A 23,269-nucleotide genomic window follows, 5' to 3' on the forward strand; every position below is an offset into this window, starting at 1 on the left:
GACATTACTGACAAAATCAATAATCAGAAGTCGCAAAAAAAACATGCTTTTGCATATAAATCCTAGCCCTGTTGATCATATAAATTAGTCAAGTCTCAAGTGGCGATAGGTCATTCAAAAAATGAATTGCTCGATAAAATATTTCACTTCGCCGCGCCACCGTAGGTGATTGACTACTGTGTTTTTTTTAATGGTGATGTTAGTAAATATCCTGTATCTGAAGAAGATTCGGAAATTACATCTTGATGTGAAGGCAAACAGTAATATTATGTGGTATTCTACTAGTTGGAACATTTGGTTGCATAACTTGAACAGTAGACTCGGTGGTTCTTATCCGCTGTATATTGTTTAATGTTTTGACAAAAACTGAAACGTGCATTCACACAACACTGTTTTAATCGTGAATTCGTGAACAGTTGTCAATATTTGTAATGGAAAAAAAAATTCCGAACCAATAAACCACAATAGTTTATAAACGATTGGTGAAATACTGAATTAAATTGGGGGCCCTATGTGCGCCTATGAAACTAAGTTAGTTTATGGGTCTATGGGGACATACAGTGTCCCACAATGCCGGAAAGAGTTAATTTGTTAGGTATTCCTGTTATACCCTGACACTGCAGTATATTAGATATATTAATTGCCAAATAAATAATAGGTAAGGTATATTTCTATTTGCTAATATTGTGATAATATGACAACTGAAGTTGAAACTTGCCAATATGAATCCAACCATTTTTGTCCTTCACCATTTAGATCAATTTAAATACTAAACTTAAACAATGGAATTAATAAATATTTTTATAAGAATTATTATGTATAAATTATATTTTTTTATATCCTTATATAATATTATATCCACTTAATACCAATATTATTTATTTATTATTAATAATTTATTCTATATTAAACAACATTTATTAATTTATACAATTTACATTTTTTCTTTTATCTTACTAGAGACTGAATCATTAACATTCAAAAGCTAAATTATGTACATAAAGAAGTAATAATAAAAAAAAAAGGAATGCAAAACAATAATTTGCACATCAGTCACATTCATTTAAATCAAATTAGCAAAAGTGTTATGGAAGAGTTTTCAAACAATTATAAAACATTCACAATCTGTTTGATAAGAATACACTGCCGAGTGCCAATTGCTAAGGATTCGTAAATTACCTAAAACTTGTTGTACCGTCGTCCAATGGTATTCTACCGCTAATCGCTATCTCAAGAAACCACCTGTGGGCGGTAGGCCTATATTGTTATTATTACAGTCAGTGGTGTCATTTCAGTTCTTAATAGAGGGGGGCAAAAGTTTTGACCAGCCCAAATGGGTAACTTAATAAACAACTACTAGCAAGCACATATTAATATATTATTATCATATGCCGTTTCCTTCATATAACAGATACATACATGCCAACTTTTATGTACATCCACACATGCATATATAAATATAAATATATACCAACTATTAATTAGTAAATACCAATTTATCATTGTGATAATAATTTCTTAGTACCTACTCATTATAATATTTTCCTATAAATATAGACAAGTTTTCGCGCTAATATAATATTATACTGGTTAATCGAAAATCACCATGGACCGGCCAATCGGGCTGCTTTTAAAATCAGACAGGGGCAAATGCATACATTGCCTCACCACAGTCAATAGATGGTTTGTATCGCAAGAAAGTCATGTGGTAAAAAAACAATCTAATTCAGAATATTACATATTATTTTCTTAAACATTGTTCGACGACACAACAAATTCAAAACTTACTACTCAATACAATCAATTTTATACTTAAGAAGGTTAGGTATTTTTTTTTTACTAAATATGATGTACTGCTAAATTAAAAAAATTCTTATTAGGTATTTACTTAATTTTTTGAGTTATTGACAAACACTGATTAATAGATTAGGACGAACTAAACTTCTTTGTTTAGAGCTTAAAATAGTCCTAACAGTCCTGTATCTGTACGGTTGTATGATATACAAATAACAAATAGTATAACAGACTATGAATAGAACTGTTCAAAATGCTTTAGTTCAATTTTTTTTAATATTTAAAAATTTTAATTATTTTAACGCAACACACCTATTGTACAGAAAAACCAGGAATTTTTATAGGTACTTCATATAGTTTATTTAAAAAAATTATGGGTTGACATTTTTACAGTCTGTTTTTTCAGTTTTTACATACTTGAATCGGTTCCACGGGAAAAATTGTATGGCTCTGTAGGTACTTCTTTTAAAAATATCCAAAGATAAAATCCAGTAGAAGACTGGTAACTTTTAAAATTTATAAGTTTTATGGAAGAGTTGTCAAACAGTTATAAAACATTCACAATCTATTTAATAAGAAATTATTTAATGAGAATTCTTCAACTAGTTAAGCGTTCCACGGCAACAATGGGTACCACAAAGACATGGTATTTTGTTATCTTCGAGTGGGAATTTATAATCATAAGTTATTTCCTCATTTACTCCGATTGGCTGTTTACTATATATGACTATTTTTTTTTGTCCATCGATTTGAATTATCTTGGCATAGCAATTAGGCTGCAACAAAAAAAGATATTACTGAAAGATATTCAAGGTCATATTTGGTTTTAATTTTGTAATATTCTTTTATTACAAAAGGTTTAAGATACATATTATTATGTTGAAATTATAAGAATGTCAGCCCGCATCATTCGTTTTCTTTTTGACAAACACGCTACTTAGCAAATTTGTGTTAAGCAGGACCAATCTTGTATTATTAGCTTTAATATTGCAGAGAATTGATATATTAATTTAAGTCTATAAGGCGTGTAACATATAAATAGCCTAGATTCTTACCTTTAAGTGTGATGATAGGTCAATTTACTTTAAAATCAAAGCGAACAACACAAGATTTGTTCTGCTGAACACTAATTTGCTATTGTGTGTGTGTGAGAGAAAAACCAAATAATATTCTGACATTATCATAAAAAATGTATAATAATAATTGTTTTATATTGTTTTTTACATATACACCAAGGCAAAAATCAAGATTTTTTTCTCGTAGCTAAATTTTTAAGAATATCAAAAACTGGGGAATAATTTATTTAGAGACAAAAAATTGAGAAAATGCCACAAAAATTCAAGTATTTTTACTGCTCCAAAAGGTATAACAACAAACAAAAAACGTTAATGTAAAATGAATACATTCTTCGCTCAGAATCTAAAATTGTGTTTGGAAGTCTATATACTAGTAATCTATAAAACTTGATAAATTATTTTATAATGAATAATGTAAGTTAAATATTTTAATAAAATTATTGAAATAATTATCAAAAAATGATTTAATATTATTGTAAACTGTAAACTGTAAAGGCACAACTGACAACAGCATATTATTGGTTTCAAACTTTGTACTAAAATTGTATATTATTTTTACTAATTTGATAATTTTCCTAGAAAGGCAAAAACTAATTTTATGTTTCAAATTAACTAAAATATTTTTGTTTGTATAACATTAAAAATACTCACATTACAACTATGATTAATGAATCTTGCCAGATTACCACATTTGGTAGCATCAATAATGGTATCCAAATCTATTCTGAATAGATACGAACTACCTATTCCAGTAGCTTCATATTGTCTTTCACGTAGATCAGCAACTACTGGGCGAACCATTTGCCCTACATACTCAATAACCATTTCATCAGCTGCAATAGACTCCATAGCAAACAAGCCCCAATCGTGTATAGCAGACTTTCCAAATTTCAATTGTTTCTTACGGAATTTTAGCACATTGAATTTGAGCAAATCACTGTCTGACGTGGCTCCAAACGCTGTTAATAACCTTCTCTGGTTACTCCGAGCTTCACGAGAAAGAGCTAACATTTTACCAGTAGATTCTTTTACACGTTTAAGCTCTGTAATACGGTTTAATTGCGCAATTGTGTGTCCAAAATGATACTAAAATAAAAAATTAATTTATGTTATGGGTAAAGTAAAAAATATTCTTTAATTCAATATGTATACTATTGGTGAATGTACCTTTGTTTAAAATATAAAAAGAATTTAGGTAAAAGCAATATTTTACAAGCATTATTTACCTTATGGTTGGCTTTTTGTTTACTGTCCACTTTATAATAACCTTCAGTTCTACCACATCCCGTATCATGAACTTTCCATTCATCTTTTTTCTTTTTGCGTGGAAGCTGATTTGGTACTGCTGTCAGTGTATATAAATTAAGGAAGATTTTAACTTAACTAATAAAATAAGTACCTACCAACAATATTTAATTCATTTATGTTTACTTAATTTACAGTTTATACCCATTAAATCTTTAACTTATAAAAAGCTAAAATAAACTCTAAACTATACTCTGTCTAGCAAAAGAACGAACGTGCCTCAAGCCTATCAAAATCAGTTCTGCATATCACCACATGAGACTTCCTCCTATAAGAGAACTGGTTTCGATAGTAGGGTGAAGTAGGGAGGATGTGCAGAATCAGCGTGTTCTCTTGCTGGACCGAGTATATTATATAAATTATTTAATTAGTATAATTTTTAAATAATGTGAATAATTTCTTGTTAAAACATTAATAAGATTTAAAAATTAAATTTTCTTTTACTTCAATCTTAATTCATAACTGTTTTTTCCTTTATTTTAAGTAAAGGCATCTAAACACAAAAATATTTTTTTAAAAGTTTTTAATTTTAATTTGGTTTATTATTAGTCAATATAATAAAAAACAATGTTTAAGAAAAAAATAAATTAAATAAATAAATAAAAAAAAATTATTAATAATTGAAATAACGAGAGCTTATAAATATCCTCTTGACATCATAGAGCTAAAAAGTTTATACCCACCTTGGTTTTACGTGTAAAATTTTGTTTTTTTAATCTTGCGAATATTAATGTGTAAAATGGATTCCAAATTGAGTATTATATCTTGTTATTGTATTCTTTAAATCAAGGCTTTACACCCGAAGGTAACTCGAATCAACCTAAATAAATAGCATAACCCAAAACACGTATATACAAAACCGATTGAAAAAAATTAACACCCGAAACTCGAATTTCCAATTGGGTTTACCGGAAACTCAATTATTGAAAATTAAGTGGCATATCAATTTGTATGTGTTTTTATGCAACTAACGCGACTAAAAAGATAGTAGTGTAAGTGTGTAGCGGATAACTCAATTTTTTTTTTTGTAACTAACAAAATAATTTAAAAAGACCTTGATGCTAGATGATTGTTTTATTTTATTTCACAATATTAATTGTGTTGTCTAACATTCTTAATCAAAAATAAATATCACGAATATATGTTTAGTTAAAAATTAAAATATGTAATAAGCGAGAACTTTCTTCTGTAGAAAAAGGACTGAGTAAGACTGATATTTAATTTAATTTTTTAATTTTTTTTCATTATGCTTACTTTAAATATAAAATTAGATTACTATATCAAATTTGCATTGAAAATCTCATGTTAATTGATATACAACATATGTTTATTTTAACACCCGAATCAACCATAATTAACCCGAATAAATTTGCATTTAACCGTAACCAGAAAAGTGTATTAACCCGTAACACCCGAATTCAATAACCCAAATTTTCTTTCAACACCTGAAACTTGAAAAAACAATTCCGGTGCAAAGCCCTGTAATTTAACATATATTTTAATGCATTCCTACCTCGACACAAACATGATATTGATTTTACGAAATTCATTCTTAAATACTATGGAGAAACTAGAAAGTTATCAAAATGTATATCAGAATTAAATTCAAACCAGCGTCATTAACACATAACAACTACACTACTGATGACACTACATCTGCATTTGTTGTTTCCGTCAAAAATGTAAAACATGGCAAAAATTGTTTTGCGTGGGTAAGAAGTACTCAGGCTGTAGTCCAAGTTAACCAACCAAATTTTCACACTAGGAAGAAAAGAACATTGACTGAGTAGCGTTGTTTTAAAATTTTTCAATATCACAAATACAAAAATAGTTCTTATTGTTTAAAAATTCATTAATTTGTGTTTTTCAAACTTGAATAACTTTTTTTGTATAGTTCTGATATTGAAAAAATAATAACAACGTTGCCCAGAATATGTTCTCCTCTTTATAGTGTATACATTTGGTTGTTTAGCTTGGGCAACAGCCTGAGTGGTTCTTACCAGCGCAAGACAGTTTTTGCTACGTTATACATTTTTAAGATGGAGACAACACTTGTGGATGTAGCGTCATCTTGATTTCATCAGAAGTGTAGTTATGTGTTTAAGACGCTGGTTTGATTTTAATTTTGACATACTTTCTAGTTTTTTTCATAGTATTTAGAACTATCAAAGTAAATTTCGTAAAACCATGTTTGTGTCTGTGGTGTGCCAAGGTGGTTAAGCATCAAAATTTATGTTAAATTAAGAATACAATAACAAGATATAATACACAATTTAGAATCCATTTTACACATAAATATACGCAAGATTAAAAAAACAAAATTTTAAAATACTATTGTAAGTTATTAAAATCTAGTAGTGCCACAGTGCCACATGAATATTTTCCAATCGCTTAAATCTCATTGAATAATTGTTTAAATGTGGGACCCACACCACATTTCTTAGATTATAATGTATAACATACTTTAAATCTAAGCAAACTTGTTTTTAGTGTTGCAATATCTTTTAATTTTTGTAGTATAATTTAATCCAATCTAAATTTATACACCTAGTTATACCCATATAAATAAAATTATAAAAGACAATACATAGCATTGCTAAATTAAAAAAAAATCATAATTAATATTATTAAAAGGATATCTGGATGGCTGACCCAATGTGTTTCATTCGTCCAGTAGGGTACAGTATTATTGGACAACAATGAATCATAGCTTTGTTTTAAATAGTTAATATCTTCCACATCTATACCCTTAGTAAGGAACTCAAATAATACAGTTGCTTCTTGTACCATATCTCGTTTGTTGTAATATTTAGTTTTAACTTTATTATCACAATGTTTTTGTACAATTGACTGATCTGTGTTTTCTATTTTATTGTTATCTCTGACAGTTAAGGGTTGTTTTAATTTTTTTGGAAAAACTTCTGTTATTTTCTGTTCATGTATTACTGGTTCGATTATTACATTCTTAGATTTATCATTTTTGTTGACTTCAGTTTCCCAATCAGATATAGGAGGAGGGCTGTATACCTGTTTTGACACACGATACAAATTATCTGAAAATACTTCACTTGGGGTTTCTTCTCCATTAAGTAAACGTTTTTTAGGTTCAACTTCTTTGTCTAAATGATCATCTTCAATCTTTCGTTTCACAGCTTTATCATCACGTTTATACTTCACAAATGATCCTTCTTCATCAGAACTTGGTAAAGTATCCATTTCCACAGGAGTTTCGTTTCCAGTAGGGGTGAGCTCTCTAAAAACATACATATATTTAATGCTCATAAAACATATTTTACATAGTAAATTTGACTTTATATTATTCATTGTCATTTGCCTACCTGACCCTATCAAAATCATCCATTGTCATAGTTTTACATAATTTTTTCAATTTATTTTTCCAGATGAATTCGTCAGATGAACCCTCATTACTAGAGCTATCATTACTAGATTCTTCTTCCGAAGAACTATGAACTGACGGTTCAGAAGTAGAAGAATTACTATCACTGTCAAATAAGTATCTTCCCAAACGTTTTCGTTCCGCAAATGTAGGTCTAGTCACTTCATCATCATCAATCTTGAAATAAATAAACTTATAAAGTAACACATATTTAATAAATAAATTAAACATACATCTTTGGCTTCATTGTCTGAAGTTATAACCATTTCTTCTTGATCACTTCCGTAATCTTGTTGTTCATTAGTTTTCTTGGGTGATGGTTCCTTCTTTTTTCTCTGAAAATTCCAATAAAATAATAATAAAAAAAAAATTATATACATACAAGACAAGATAACTTACACGGAATGACGGCATTTTAGGAATAGCTGCTCGGAATCCTAAACCTAATCCACTTAGAGCCAACGTTTCTAAGCCTTCTGTACCAGCTTCCAAGATACTATTAAGGTTAGGAGCTGGTTGTGCGGATTTAGGCTCTTCGTTAGTCATACTAGTAGACTATAAATATTTTCAAATATGTCAATAACTTCAAAACAAATTCAAGTAGATAAAATTTACTTTTGACTGCCTTTCAGCTTCTTCCCACCACTGATCCAGAGCATTAAAAGCCACAGCTGTCCCCATTTTCTTCATAAGGTCAAGTTTAATAATAATTCTTAACTCATATAATACTGCATTCATTAAATTTCTAAAATAAAAATGTTTAAAATTATAAATGAAACTGTTTTTGAAATTAGTAACACATACTTTTTAAGATCTGCAGGGAAATTTTCATTTTCATGCCTATCACGTGATAGTTCTGGTTCATAAAACTCAGCTCTAGGTAACGGAGGACCATATGGATAATTAGGAGGATATGGAAAATATTGATAGCCATAATGATTGTTAATTTGTGATGGATAATAATATCCTTGAGGAGGATAATTTGGCAATGGTGGATATTGTGGTGGTATATTAGGATCATTTTCAACAATTTTCTCATCACGGGATGACAAACTAGATAAACTCATAGCATCATCAGGAGTATTTCCTTTAAAACTCGACCCTAACATGAATTCATCATCACTAGAGCTGATATCACTGTGCAAAGAATCGTGCATATTCTTATTAATAACTAAAACCAAATAAAAATATTTACTAATTTTTTGTAACAAATTATACATAATCCAATGTTTGTATGATATTACCATTTCTTATAGTATTATTCAAGAAGCTTTTTGCTTCCAATTTCTCCTTTTCTTTAGTAATTTTTAATTGTTCAGCTGCAGTTTCAAAACACTTAATGTAAACATCTTTTGACAAGAAAGGAGACGGAGGATTAGAAAGTGGAGGTAACGTTTCTTCGTCGTGGCTAACTTTTTCTTCATCTAAGTCAGATTGATTGTCATTATCCCCAGGTGGTGGTTGAAGATTCAGACTAATATCATCATCAATGGTATCTTCCACAATGTTAAATGAAACTTCATCAGGATCTTTTTTCACAATAGATAAAAATGCAGGTTCTATACTAGCACCTTGAGAAGACATGCCACTAAGCATCATTTCAATTCTTGTATCTAAATCCAATTTTGATTGTGCTTCAGAATCTAACTTAGAGGTTGATGCTGGTGTAGGTACTGGTATTGGTTCTGGTGCTGAGTGTAAAGGTGGAGGTATATGACTAGATTCTCCCCACCAATAATTATTTGGTCCTGGAGGAACACTGCAAGGAAATCTTAAAATAAAAAGTAATAATTATAATCACCATTTAAAAATAAGTTATAATATTATAACAATAATAATAATAAATAAATTAGTTTATCATTTATACCTATTAAAAGAATAGGGATGAGTCCCATTGTATGCAGGAGTACCAGCAATACTGTTATATCCACTGCTAAAACTTTGCTCTGATGGAAGGTCACTAACGGCTGGAGAAGGTGTGGTATAGTCATAACTATAATTTTTGTAATTATCTGTTTTGGGTGGCAATGATGATTTCTCTTCCAACTGAGGTTTAACAGAAGATTCTTCTTGAGATTTACACGTTTTAACTGACCGTCGATCTCGATTAGAAATAGGAAGTGGTATACCTTTTGGTACTTCTGACAGAGGTTTTGGTTTTTCTTCAGTCATCTTATCAAATATTACTTTACATTCTGAAGCTGTACAATGTATACATAATTAAGTTATAAAATTGTCCGATAATTTAAAATTAATACTAAAATATAATTTTACCAAAAGGGTCCAAAAATACACTGACAACTTTTCCCATCACAGATGTATCATTTAACTTTTGAACACAGTATCTAGCTGATGATGCCTCTTCAAAAATAATTTTGGCTAAACCCAAATGTTTTTTAGTGACTGGGTGGTAGAATATTTGTAACAATTCTATTTTTCCAAATTTCACTACCTACAAATTGTAAAAAGTATCTTAATATAATGCAAAAATAGAAAATTTAAGCAATAACATTATTTTAATTATTTTTACTACTTCCTACACATAGTAATAATAATATAGTTATAATTTTGTCAGTGAGCATAGTTTATAATTTAATTATAAAAATTGAATCAGTAATTATGTTTTAATGCATAATCTAAAATTTATTTTAAATGATATTATAAAGATATAGAAACATTTTAAGCCAAAATATGTAAATAAGTATAACATAAAATAAAAAAAAATTTCCCTAAATTCCCACAACAATATACTTAGATTAATAATAATCAAGTAATTATAATGCTGAATAAAACATCATAATTACTTTTTATATGACATAATTTACTATCTAACTTTTCTTAATTTGAGTAAATTCACTCACCAAGTCAGTCAGAAACACTTTGTCAATATTATCGTTTAAATTAGAAAAAGTTACTTCGACTTCAGGACGTTGGCCAATGTAGTTTCTGTCAAGCTAAAAAAATAATTTTTAGTTTAAAACATAATATTATTTCTGTTCTTGTTTTCTAGTACAATTTAACATAAATTTCAATATAATATATAACCATATAGCCGATAAATTTATATTATTAAAATATTATTATAATTTTTTTATTTTGATAAAACTCCATAAATGTTGTATATTTGAAAAATTATGTTTACTACCAATAACAAATGTATTAATTACTTATTTTAATAATAGTTAAAAATTTATTTTAATTCCATTAATAATTTGATAAAATTGAATCAAAGTTATCAAAAAATAAATCTAATATTTAATGAAATAATATTAAAATTAAAAAAGTAAAACTGTGTATAGTTAACAAATTTACTTGTGATTCTAATTTTTCATTGTAATTAATAAAATTAATTCAACATAATAACAAAAATATAAAATTTGGTATAAAATAGAGAATAATATTTTGTGAACAAAATGCAGACTTCTCTACATAAAACATAAATTCTAAAAATAGTATGCTTAATAAATAACTTTTAATTATATTTATGTAAAATTATCAAATATGATTTGATATCATAATTATGAGTTTTTGGATCCAAAATACAAAATACAAATTTGAAATTTTGTTTTAAAACTACACGCTAACGTGAGTTATATATAAATATATATATATTTTTTTGTATAACAAACGTAAGTAGTCACTCTCATATCTAGTATCGGACATTAGGACAGTAAAATTATAATATCAAAACTTAGATAATGAGTTTACGAGTGGTGGTGTTGCAAAGTATGTTTAGAATCACTATATATTCAATCGACCATAGTCGAGATTATAATGTACACCCGATCAATTTGTTATCAAATGCGTATGCGATTGGATTTAAAACTATAAACCATGGGGTTAATGGTAACAGGAATAAAAATTCTAAAAATCAGACTACTATATCACTAACAACCACATGAAAATGATTGACAGACTGTAAAACTTATATTTGTCAGTGTTTTCAAATTTTTTTGTTGGCCATTTTTGTTTTATACTAATTGTCTTATTATCCCTCTCTGAACGAATACACTTAATAGTTGATAACAACAAATAGGTTTTTGAAGAATCCCGAAAGGTTTGAAAAGGTAGGTAGTAGAGTAGTAAGTATTACTGATTTTGATTTTTAATTGAAACTTTGTAAAATAATTGTTGTTCTAGATTAAAAGAAATCCAAGTTGGAGATGTTCTAAAGTTTAGCCTAGAAAAATTATTTTAATCACTTATTTCAATTTAATTAATTTAATCAAATATAATTTCAAATTTATACTAAATTAATTATTAAAAATAAAAACAATAAAACTGCATTTTTTTAGTGTCTTATTTAGAATTTGTAGGGCATTAAAGCATTTTTTTTGGGGGTATTACATTCCCAGCCTTAGTTATCACTTATCAAACTATTCTAACCTTTCTTTATCATGTTACACTTTTCACTCAGTTTCATTAATTAAAAATAAAAAACATGTGTTTATCTAATAAAAGAAATTGTAGAAGTTTAGAATAAGAATTTTAACATTATAAAGATTGTTTGATAGTTCTATTAAGTTTTCTTTACTCTTTTACATTAAAAATAATTAAATGATAAGCTTATAAAATGCTTTAATTCAGTCTCTAATTATCACTTCACATATTTGTTGTACCTATCACAAAATTAATCAAATATTTTTATATATTTACACCCGTTTTCTTCCATTCAATTTTTGTATTAGAAGACTGTAAACAGGTATATAATATGTAGATGGATGATTTAGAAAAATAAATGTTTTTAAATTAAATTGTTTGTTCATAAATCATAATAGGTACATAAATATACAATAAATAAGTGTATTATTAATTAATCATTATATTTTTTGACGTATATTACATTACGTTTATAGTACCTATGTATTTTTAAGTATTTATTAAGTACCTGACTTGAAAAAAAAATATTAGTGACTAAGTTTTTGAAAATCTAGTAGATAGATTAAATTGATCATCTAAAATACATACCTTAAATTTAGGTACTGGCAATTCGATGGGCAAAGTAATAGTTTTAAATGTTTTTCGTGGATCGTCATTGGGCAATACAGGTAACGAGGGATCTAAACCACCATCGTAGCGATATATTTTAGTGACCGCTTTACTAAGAAATGGATCGGCCAAAAGTTTCCAATTGCGTTCTTTTGGCTTTTCAATAATCGATACTGTTGGTGGTGGCGGTGGAGTAGTTGGCCTTCGAGTAGGTTGATGGTACATTGGTGAAGGAGGTTTCTCAACTCTTGTAGATGGAATTCTGTTATACTCATATTCACCATCTTCATCACTACTTCTGTTATTGTGATGTCGCTGGTGAACACGATGCGATTCATACTCTTCTTGATCATATCTATAGTGATGGTGGCGGTGTCGATGTCTGTGGTGCCTGTTGTGGTGACTGGAGTCATGATGTCTCGAACCATATTTACGGTACGATTCCATCTTATTTTGTCGATCTAAATAATGAAAAATGTACAATGAGCTATATTTTTACAAGATTGTTGTAAGGTTGAAAGAAAAACAAACACACATCATACTGTTCATGTACTATTGATTCGGAATGGCATATACAATATTATTAACGCAGTGGCTATTTTCACATCCAACCACGAATAAAGAGACCTCGCTTCCAACCACGACTAAAGATATACAAGGTAATTTAAGGTAAACGTTTAATCGTTCTTCTAACGTACAGGTAGTCGTCGGAAAAAGGCAAGATCGTTTCACCTAAATAAATCGAGCCATGGTCTAGACTCTAGGGCATACTAAGTTTATAGCATGTACTGCTACCATAGATAAGGAAACTGACTAGAGACTATAGCAGTATAGTACACAGGACTGGACGCCGTTGGCAGTCTGTGGTTACCGGGTGGGTAGGACTGGACTGTAGGAGTACGGCCACAAAGTTGTACTCTACCGGTACACGTACGACGCAACGCCATCTGTTAACCTATTCACTAAAACACTTTTAACATTGGTGTTTATCACGGTTAAGATAGATATGACTATAACATATAACAGGAATAATATATATATAATATAACAGAATTCTGTGTACAGACTAACATTGCCCTCATCCCCCACCCGGGCATGGCAGATACCCGCTAAAAAATCTGCCAAAACTACACACACGACGTGTTTACACCTACAGTTCCCTCCCCCCACAGTTTAAAAACCACCCGATGGCCTAAGGCTAAGTCACCGCGGGTTAACTAATAAAAAAATATATATACCAACATTACACCACAGAATAGACGATTATACTAACTACTGTATGATTTTTGAACACAAACGTAGTTCGTGTTACTAACAGGTAAAGCGCAGTTACATCGCATGTGTACGAATTCCGTAGAACCATGTAGAACGTGCTGCGGACAACTTACAGGTCGACCGGAAACACGAATTAATTCGTGACTGGAAACCATGATACATAGAACTCATAGAAGTAATCGTGCTATCAACGAAGACCTTATCAGTAGTCCTAGAACCACCTAAATATATGTTTTCAAAAGGTACAATGTGTGTACCTAGCGCTATCTATGTACAGAAAAATTAGTTGCTTCATAATAAATAAACATTTCATATTATTTTTTTCATGCAATCGTGCTTTAAAACAATTTTAGCTACTCCATTATTAATTATTTTATAGTTTTGTACGTATTATTAAAATATTAATATTAATATGATAATTGATTGGTAGTAGGTAATACTAGGTACTCGATACTCACCACACTTAACGATCTATGATAAAACAAAATTACTTATATGAGTAGTTAATAGAAAAAATTGTTGTGCTCAATGCTCATGACTGTTCATCGATAGCTGACCATTTTCATATACTTTTGTTTCATTTCACTCCAAAAAAAGGAACTTTAAGAACAGTAACTTGTATCAAAGGAATTTGTGTACTTAAGAAAGGCTTTATTACCGATATAAACCAGAAAAAAAAAATGGTGATTTTAGTAAAATTTAATACTTTATACTAATTTTAGTAATAAATAAATAATTTTATTCTCTAATAAAGAATTATGTATAAAACAACACATTAACTATTGTAAAATAATAATACATGTTGTATAATAATCTTAAATATATACAAATATAAAATCATAATTACAAGAAAGTTAGAGATCATTCTTAGTAGACTCCGGATTGGGCACACACACATCACTCAGTCATCTAATAAGCAAAATATGTCCATCATGCAGCACCTGTCTTACAGTCAAACACATAATGACGGAATGTCGTTCATACTCCAAACCAAGATCGATCGCAAAACTTCCAAAACATCTTTCAAAATCACTCGGCCACCTTCGAATTCATCATAAAAGCAAACCTTCAAAACAAACTATAACTTAAATAAAATAATTATATTATACAAAATAGCTTTGATAAATATGTACACTAATTGTCTTAATACCATTAGAAATAAGTTCTCGATATAAATAATACTTGTATCCCAATGGCCTATGTCGCAGAGGATAATTTATTAATAATAAAAAATAAAAAAGAACATAATTAATTATGATTTATTACTATGTATTTACTAATTTAGCTTTTTTTGCATTAAGTTTAATTGAATTTATATTTGTTATTAATGAATACTGTCGCATTCTCATGAATATAAAATTTGAAATTATTTATGTAAGCACGTCTTTTTTATGTTCAACACAAGGAAAATTGATACTTTGATTGTTATATGTTGCCAAAAAAGGCATCAATTGCCATTAAAAAAAACATTGTTTTCACAATGCTTGACAAATGATTTTTAAACAGCAATCAGTTATCTAAATAAAAAATAATTTGGATGAGTCAAACCACCACGTGTTTTTAAATTAAGAAGAGTAGCTTCTGGTTTGTTTGAGTAAGACTTTTTACCTAAAATATAGAGATAAGTAATTAATTTCAAATTGGTGATTATTTTAAAATCAATTGTTTTGAATATATACCAGTTTTAAAGTTTTAAAGTTAACGCTTTTATTACATTTAATTTGTTTTACCATATTTTTTGTTATATAGCCATAAATATAGTACAGAACACACTATTCAACTTCTGCTTTATAATAATTATGTTTTTTATTATTAGGGCCTGGAACTTGATGACCTAAAATTCTTTAAAAAAATGCACGAAAAAAATCTTAAAATTACTTAAAAAATACCAAAATTAACTTTATAATGAGAATGACTAAACATTTTCAAAAATTTATTTTTTATATAATTCATGTATCATAAATCGTAATTATTATAGGTGCTAGATCTTCAAAAATGTGTACTCTTGAAGGATCTTTCAAAAATATTTTTTTGCAGTTTGAAATAAGTTAATTGACTTCTAAAATCTTCTAAAATCTCATTTAATGTAGTAAATAACCATTAGGATTATATTTTGATTCATATTACACTATACCTGAAAGTCATGACTACCATTTCTAATTCCTTATGTTGGGTATTTTCTATTTAGCCATCAAATAGTTTATTAAAATGGTCAGTGAAAAGTTCTGTTTGATGGCTAGTCCTTAAAGATTCTACTTTGCAATAATCAAGATAAAATTCTATTCCTCTAGCCATAGAGTTACTTAAAATCTGAAATATAAATATTATATTCAAATTAATAATTATACCTATATTAAATTTAAAAATTCTATTTCTATTAGAATTTTTACTGACTATAATATTATGCCATAAGTATTTGGATACATTTATTTCTAAGACCTTATCATTTTCATAATAAAAATAATACATAGGTGGTACCTATCAGAATAATAATATGCATTATGTTTTAGGCAATTGTTTTAAGATGTATAAAATTAAGGTGTATGAATGGAGGGGGTGTGGGGGAAAAGACCCCCCCACTAATCACTTTAGTCGTCATAAATCTAGCGCCCCCATAAATTTAACGCAAATTTTGCCTATGTATATAACAAATAGAAATATAGAATAAAACAGATACTATACTCTATCCACCGATTTTGGTCCTTCCGTAAATCATTCTTTCCCTGGACAGAGTATACAAGAAGGTATTTAATTGTTTACAAGCTGTGTCCTACACCAATGACAAGTACATACATAATTAATTAGTGACTAGTTATGAGTGTTATTAGTAAATCTGAACGGAAGGAAACTTATAGATTTAAAAAAGTACCTTTAACAGGTCTTCTCGATGTAAATACTGCAATTGACTGGGTACAGTTCATAAAAACTAATGTATGGTTTGCTTTTAAGCGCATGAATCAACTTCTCCCCCAAAATTCTCTAAACCACAATTGGATAATGTTTGCGAATTTACATTAAAACTTTCTCTCAAAAACATTAAATGTTCTATGAAATTTTCATCATATACAAGCATACCATTTGCTACCTTTTGTTCGGGCTTAGGTATTCCTATTTTTTTTTAATAACTGAATATTTTTTTAGTCAAAGCCACATTTAACATCTATCAAAGATAAAAAATTGTGTATTGTTTTTGGACAAGGTAGTGGTAAAATTTCTTGCTGCCTCAAAAATCTATATGTTGAAGAAGATCTATAAATTAAAAGTAATAATGTCAAAATGTTTCAGACTTCAGTAGTATTTCAAAACGCAGAATATATATTTTATGTACAAGTACCTTATTTTTAATAAGATTCATAATAAAATCTAGTCCTATGAATACCTTCTATTTTTCAAATTTGCGACTACGGTAATAATTTCACTACTATTGTTTTCTGAGATGTATTAAATGTGTCCATTCTAAATATATGTATTTTCAATAGATTCATTTGTTCTGTTATTAATTCAATAACTTGTTTAATCGTTGGATGGTTGACTTAAACCTTAGATTAGTTCAAATATAATGTAGGTATACATCCTTAATATTTGTATTGTAATAATGATAATAATTTTACCTTTTATTTGACTTTTTGACAGTTGTTGTTCTTCCTAATATTTTACCTAGTATGCAATGTCTTCTAAGAGTAAGAACTGAACCCACATATGATTTATTGTTTTGATTCAATCTTTTTTATAAGTCGAAAATTGAGGAAATAATAAATTGCATTTTCCACATCTCTTTTTCAAATTAGTTAGAATAGAACATTTATTATGGCGCCACATTGTACCTTCTAAGTGTTTTTTATGTGAATACCTACCTAATAACAAATAGTTAAATATTACAAAAAAATATGTATGGGAATAAATAATAATTATTAATTATTTCCAAAATATTTTAAATATGTGTAGGTACCTGGAAAATGTACGACGCTTTGGCCCCCTTGACAAATAAGTTGATTATCAAATAATTGAACAGTATTGGCAATTTCAATCATGCCTATATAGTGAGTATGTTAACTGTTTTAGACATAACATTTTTGAATCCTGGGGTTTTTGGTTTACATAATAGCTTAAGTCTAAACCGTTTGATTGAAAAACAATGTATTTTTCAATAATGATTTTTATCTCATTTGATGATGATTTATTTAGTTTATACAACGATACCATCCATACAACTTTGTATAATATCCACCCAACTGGCAATAACAATCCTTTGAAAGATGAAAATAGGTCCATCAATAAATCACATAAAGTGTAGGGATAATATAAATAAATAGCTGTTATAATTAATATAGGTAAGACTAAATTATTTGAATAAACAAAATAGGAAACAAACCTTCGATTATTACCACATTTATTACGGCCGGATGTGGCTCTATTATAGGTGACCTGGTTAAACACTGTAAATGTAGACTAAATTTGTGACCAACTTACTATAATTGGTTGTATAAAAAATATTTAGAAAAAAATTATTTAAATTATTTACTCAGGTAAACCCCTAACCGAACTAAAATCCTGTGTACTGCAAATCGCTACCGACGGCGCATCATGCAGTCTTTAAAAATGTATTAAAATTAATTTAAAAATAATATGTACCTACCTACGTCAGTCCAGTAAATTTTGTTTTTTCATAATATATATATATATTGTACCTACAACAGTACGGCACAACTTCTAACAAATTAGACTTTATACTCACACATTTTGTTTTTTTGCGAAAAAATTAAATTAAATTTGATGTTTTCTTCTCTCGGACATTTCCTCTGATTCTACTAGTATAAAAATGAAAATCCTGTACGCCGCGTTGCACCACCAAAACATCAAAATAACAATAATATACGTATCGACACATTCTGCATTCACCGAGACACTGCCGGTAGCCGGTCCATATATTTTCTGTCGCCCCTTTTGTGTACATTTATTATTTATACAACTTACTTGTACTAATAATATATTATTATACATTATACGATTAGATGTAAAGATAAGAACAGGTGTCGTCTTTCGCTAATCGCTTACAAATATTTATTTATACGCTTTAACACGAAACCAATAATTAATGTGGTAACAAAGAAAAAACCGCAGAACGCTAATATTCGGCACTATCGCGACGGCGACCTATGCACAGTATTGTATGCATTAAATATTTAAATACCCACTGGCACGGCTATAGTAGATAGCTGTTAAGACGTGCTATAGTACATTTTTGTCAATGAACAAATAATAAAAGCCAACAAAATAAAGACGAGAATTTGAAAAATCAGTAAAATACAATTTAAGACTTTTGTAATGACCTTCGTGGACCATTAGAAATTAAAATGATTTTTTTTAACTTTCTTTGTCTGCAGCCACTGCAGGGATTACGGATATAATTATAATATTATGGACATTTGAGTTATCGCGGCAGACGCCAGAGTGCTAGACGTACGATCGTAATTCGTATAGGCAGTGACGGTGAATCGTAATTCGTAATGCAACGCGTGCATTTGATATCATATTATTATTACACAAAGACATATTATCTTTGTCTCTGTAAGTCGTATATTATTAGAAACACATATTATATTCGATCGACGACAATATTATTTGGTCATGAACAAAGTCATATTATAGCCATTATTCGTAATAGAGATGTTTCGGGTACCCGGCAATTACTCGACGGCCGGGTTACTCGATATCATATTATGTTATTTTAAGACTCGGCCCTTACTCGGTACCCCGGCATAATACCTACATTTTTACCCGGCCCTTACTCGGTACCCCGACATAATACCTACATTTTTACCCGGCCCTTACTCGGTACCCCGACATAATATCTACATTTTTACTCGACTCGTATCCAATGGCAAACGCTGATGAACCATCTATAAATATATGCATACCAATCACTAGTATAACGGGAAAAATCTAAAATTCTAGGGTAACAAATTATAACTTTTTTTGGTACACATTGGAATAACTGAACCGATTTACGATAGCCACTCAAACGAATCATGTTTTTCTTCTACGAATTACAAAAATAAATCTCTTGTTTACCGTCCAACGTTTATACAGTCGATGCTCGGTACTTTGACAGTAGTATAATACCCATTTTGTATTTATATTTCTATACTCGGCCTGTATTCGATTGGTGTTACAATTTTTACTCGGCCAATACTCGATACCCGGTTAGAACCACGACAAATTTTACTCGGCCAGCACTCGGTACCCGGCGTAATTTTCTACTCGGAACATCAGCTCTAATCCATAAGTTTCACAATTTCGATTATAATAACAAAAACCAATAAATTCCCTGTGCTGTTGTACGCCTGTGCGTGTACAAACGACATCACTGCGGTGAAGTATCATTCTGGCGGGTGCCATAATTCCGCACCATGTTTTTTTTTCCGTAGAGACCTATTATTATAGGTCCACGGTTTTTTCGCTCCAGCCGGCCGTGTCCTTCCTCTAATTTTCACGCGTGATACATATGCACCACGCCCTCTGGTTGTTCACCTCAACTTGGCTTCGGGTGCCGACAACTAAATCGCGTAAGTCTCCGCCGCCGTCTGCCTAGTCACGTTACCGATATACCGACTAGATATATAACGGGGCCCGAACGCAGCGTTACATTGTCCTCGCTAGTTACTAATTACGATTCTCTTTGCTGTACGCTGTACACTTGCTATGGTTCCTGAAGACACCGATTTGTGACACCAAATGGTAACCGATTGTTGTTCATTGGATTTGTGGGACTTTAGTCGCAATTCACGTGCGATATCTGACGGTAATAATTATTAAACCAAATTACATTCGGCAACGGTCGACGGCATGGATTTTAAGAATCGACCACGTCGAATACTGTATACGCGTTGCGTCGTCATATAAATAAAACGAATTTACAGCAAATTGTAGAAATAGATAACTAAGCCCCTTGGACGATTAATTAACTTTTTTAACTACTTAAAGTAAACCAACTTTTTAACCACTTAAAGTAAACCAACTTTTTTAACTACTTGAAGTTAAGTTATCCTAAAATAAAAATAACTAAACCAAGTTAAAGTCAATTTAATAAAAAATTTTGAGCAACTTAAGTTAAAGGTAATTTTTTAAAAAAAATTTAAATAATTCAGGTAAGTTACAAATTTTTTTGAAAATAATAACTAAGTCAAGAGGATACTACCCGTGCATTTGTTGTATCCGTCTTACACTCGTACGCCAAAGAAGAAAGTTGTGTTTCCTGATCTTATTGTAGATATAATACCTATGGTATAGGAAGAGTTTCCGTTGGATGGGAGGTGGTGGATAAATGAATATGGTATTCCATCTGGGCCAAAACTTTTACTTTTAAACTTTGATAGGGTGTGAAGAAAAATCAGGGCTATGCAGTTTAATCATTAAATTGTGTACTAGTTTACAAGTTTACTACTATTGGCTCTTTTATAATTACTTACCCTGCAGTCATTTTCATTTCTATTGGTTACATTCGAATTTGTTTATAGAAATATATTATGTGTTGTCCCAATAGTGACATATTCATTTTAACTTTTAGCGGGTTAGGAATCTCAATTACATAATTTATATTTAAATAATTGTCAATATAAGTAGGTAATAATAAACACAATAAAATAATACTGATAATACAAAATTACACATAGGTACTTACTTCTATGTCACTTTAGGTTACGAGTTAAGAAATTACATTAAGTTCTAAACAAGTATAAAAGTTTGGTGGGATGGACCACGAGTCCACAAACGAATCAATTTCTAACTCGTTTATATAGTTGTAAGTCTATTACAACGGCTATTACTTGTTAGTAATACGCGGTTTTATATCGTTAGTTACTTGAAGGCTCAGATAATAAAATAAGTTTTTAAACCGTGTACTACGGGTTAGTAGGGAAGAAAGATAAAGTTGGCCAAAAGCTTAAATATGAAATATTATACGTGTATAAACGTAAACTACGATGTCTTATAATGTTTCGAGGTTAAGAGGTAGACAAGAGTGGAGCATACGAATATTGAATTACCGTAACGAAAATTATTATAGGCGTAAGAATTTTCGATGAATCGTTTTCAATTTTGATTTATGACATGATTGAAATGGAATCGATTACCTATAGGTATATTATTTGCAATTATAACGCGTTCTGAGGACTAATATATAGATTTTAAAGCATATTTATCAGTAAATTCGGCATGATTTTGATTAATCACACCTAAGATTTTACTCAATATCTTTACAATGTTATATTAATGTGACATTCAAATTTAAATTTTGGATCAAAAGATTTAAAAATGTGTTTAATTTTTTAAATAAAATTAAAAATAAAAAATGTGTTTAATAGACCGGTGTAGTATTTCACCATTGATATACTGTCATAGTAAGTTATCACCACCATTAGATGCCGCAATTTATAAAATCGCTTTAAGTTCAGCCTTGAGCAAAAAAAATAGCACGCCACTCGATATTTTTCCTCTGGAATTTATGAATCATATAATATTATATGTTTTTGTTAATTAGTAACCATGACAACAAAAATGGTTAGAAAATCTGTTGAAAAAATTAAATATCTGTACCCAGCTCCAAAACATATATATGTTCAAATATTATGCAGTTGAATACTTAATTCAATTTAATAAAAACAAAAATAATATCACCATATCATTTTAAAACTTTAATCATAAAGGATTTTTTCTTGTTAGTTATTTCAAAAATATAAAAAACCAATACTTTTGTATTGAATATAAAAAATAAAAATATACAGTTTGATACAGACGGTAGTTAAAATTTAAAGTAATCAGACTTATAGTTGCATAATTATTTTAGACTTTAATTCGGTCGTAGAATAATTGAGTAAGTCATTATGAGGTAGGTACTTTTTTGAGTTGTTATAAATGATCCTATTTGGTTTTAGGTATTTTTAAACTTGACTTGTGTAGCTGGTCATACACTACAGCCTACAGGGGACACAAAATGTTTTCCTTTATTTCTTTTTTTCTGTACAAAATCTAGATCAGAATTAATTATATTATCCTCGTAAGTCGTATTATTTAAGGTTTGTCAGTGTTTATATTTTATAGGTATTATATTCATATTGTTATTACTTATTAATAATTTATTATTAGTGATGTGAGTCTCATAAATTTACCATGTACAATTTTACCGGTAAAATAAATTTACCGTAAATTTACAAAAAAAAAATTTACAATTTACATTTTTTTTACCGCTCAAACAGTTGAGTGACCTCTTTATTTGTATGTTATTGTATTTTTTATTAAGATATTAGGATTATAATACAAATACAGGATTTTTATAAAATGATAATGACAGTTACGTGATACGAATTATTGTGATATGGTGTATGTGGTTACCACGATTTATTTTTATTTTATATTTTACTATAATTAATAATTA

At 29.2% G+C, this 23,269-nt stretch overlaps 1 protein-coding gene, 1 long non-coding RNA gene and 1 pseudogene across 3 annotated transcripts; 1 reads left to right on the plus strand and 2 right to left on the minus strand.

Moving 5' to 3' along the window:
- Positions 1-874: 874 nt before the first annotated feature.
- Positions 875-13,925, minus strand: LOC132944459 (histone-lysine N-methyltransferase SETD1B-A-like). Of its 2 annotated transcripts, none has more exons than XM_061013815.1 (15): positions 13,835-13,925; positions 12,541-13,022; positions 10,434-10,526; positions 9,847-10,024; positions 9,440-9,773; positions 8,817-9,343; positions 8,377-8,743; positions 8,188-8,317; positions 7,972-8,127; positions 7,806-7,907; positions 7,514-7,749; positions 6,815-7,428; positions 4,097-4,221; positions 3,522-3,956; positions 875-2,570 (listed from the first exon to the last, which is right to left on the minus strand). In XM_061013815.1, the coding sequence occupies exons 1-15, from the start codon at positions 13,899-13,901 to the stop codon at positions 2,397-2,399; spliced, it is 4,020 nt and encodes a 1,339-aa protein (XP_060869798.1). In that variant the 5' UTR covers positions 13,902-13,925; the 3' UTR covers positions 875-2,396. The 2 variants fall into 2 exon arrangements, with proteins under 2 accessions (XP_060869798.1, XP_060869799.1); XM_061013816.1 differs by lacking the exon at positions 13,835-13,925 and adding an exon at positions 13,097-13,236.
- LOC132944460 (uncharacterized) lies at positions 12,019-13,185 on the plus strand. The gene is made up of 3 exons (XR_009664460.1): positions 12,019-12,274; positions 12,552-12,996; positions 13,064-13,185. It is a non-coding gene; the product is annotated as an uncharacterized LOC132944460 (long non-coding RNA).
- A 2,760-nt stretch (positions 13,926-16,685) lies between the features above and the next one.
- Positions 16,686-17,867, minus strand: LOC132944736 (uncharacterized; annotated as a pseudogene).
- Between the last annotated feature and the right edge of the window lie 5,402 nt (positions 17,868-23,269).

Source organism: Metopolophium dirhodum, chromosome 5 (assembly GCF_019925205.1).
Source record: "Metopolophium dirhodum isolate CAU chromosome 5, ASM1992520v1, whole genome shotgun sequence".
NCBI lineage: Eukaryota > Metazoa > Arthropoda > Insecta > Hemiptera > Aphididae > Metopolophium > Metopolophium dirhodum.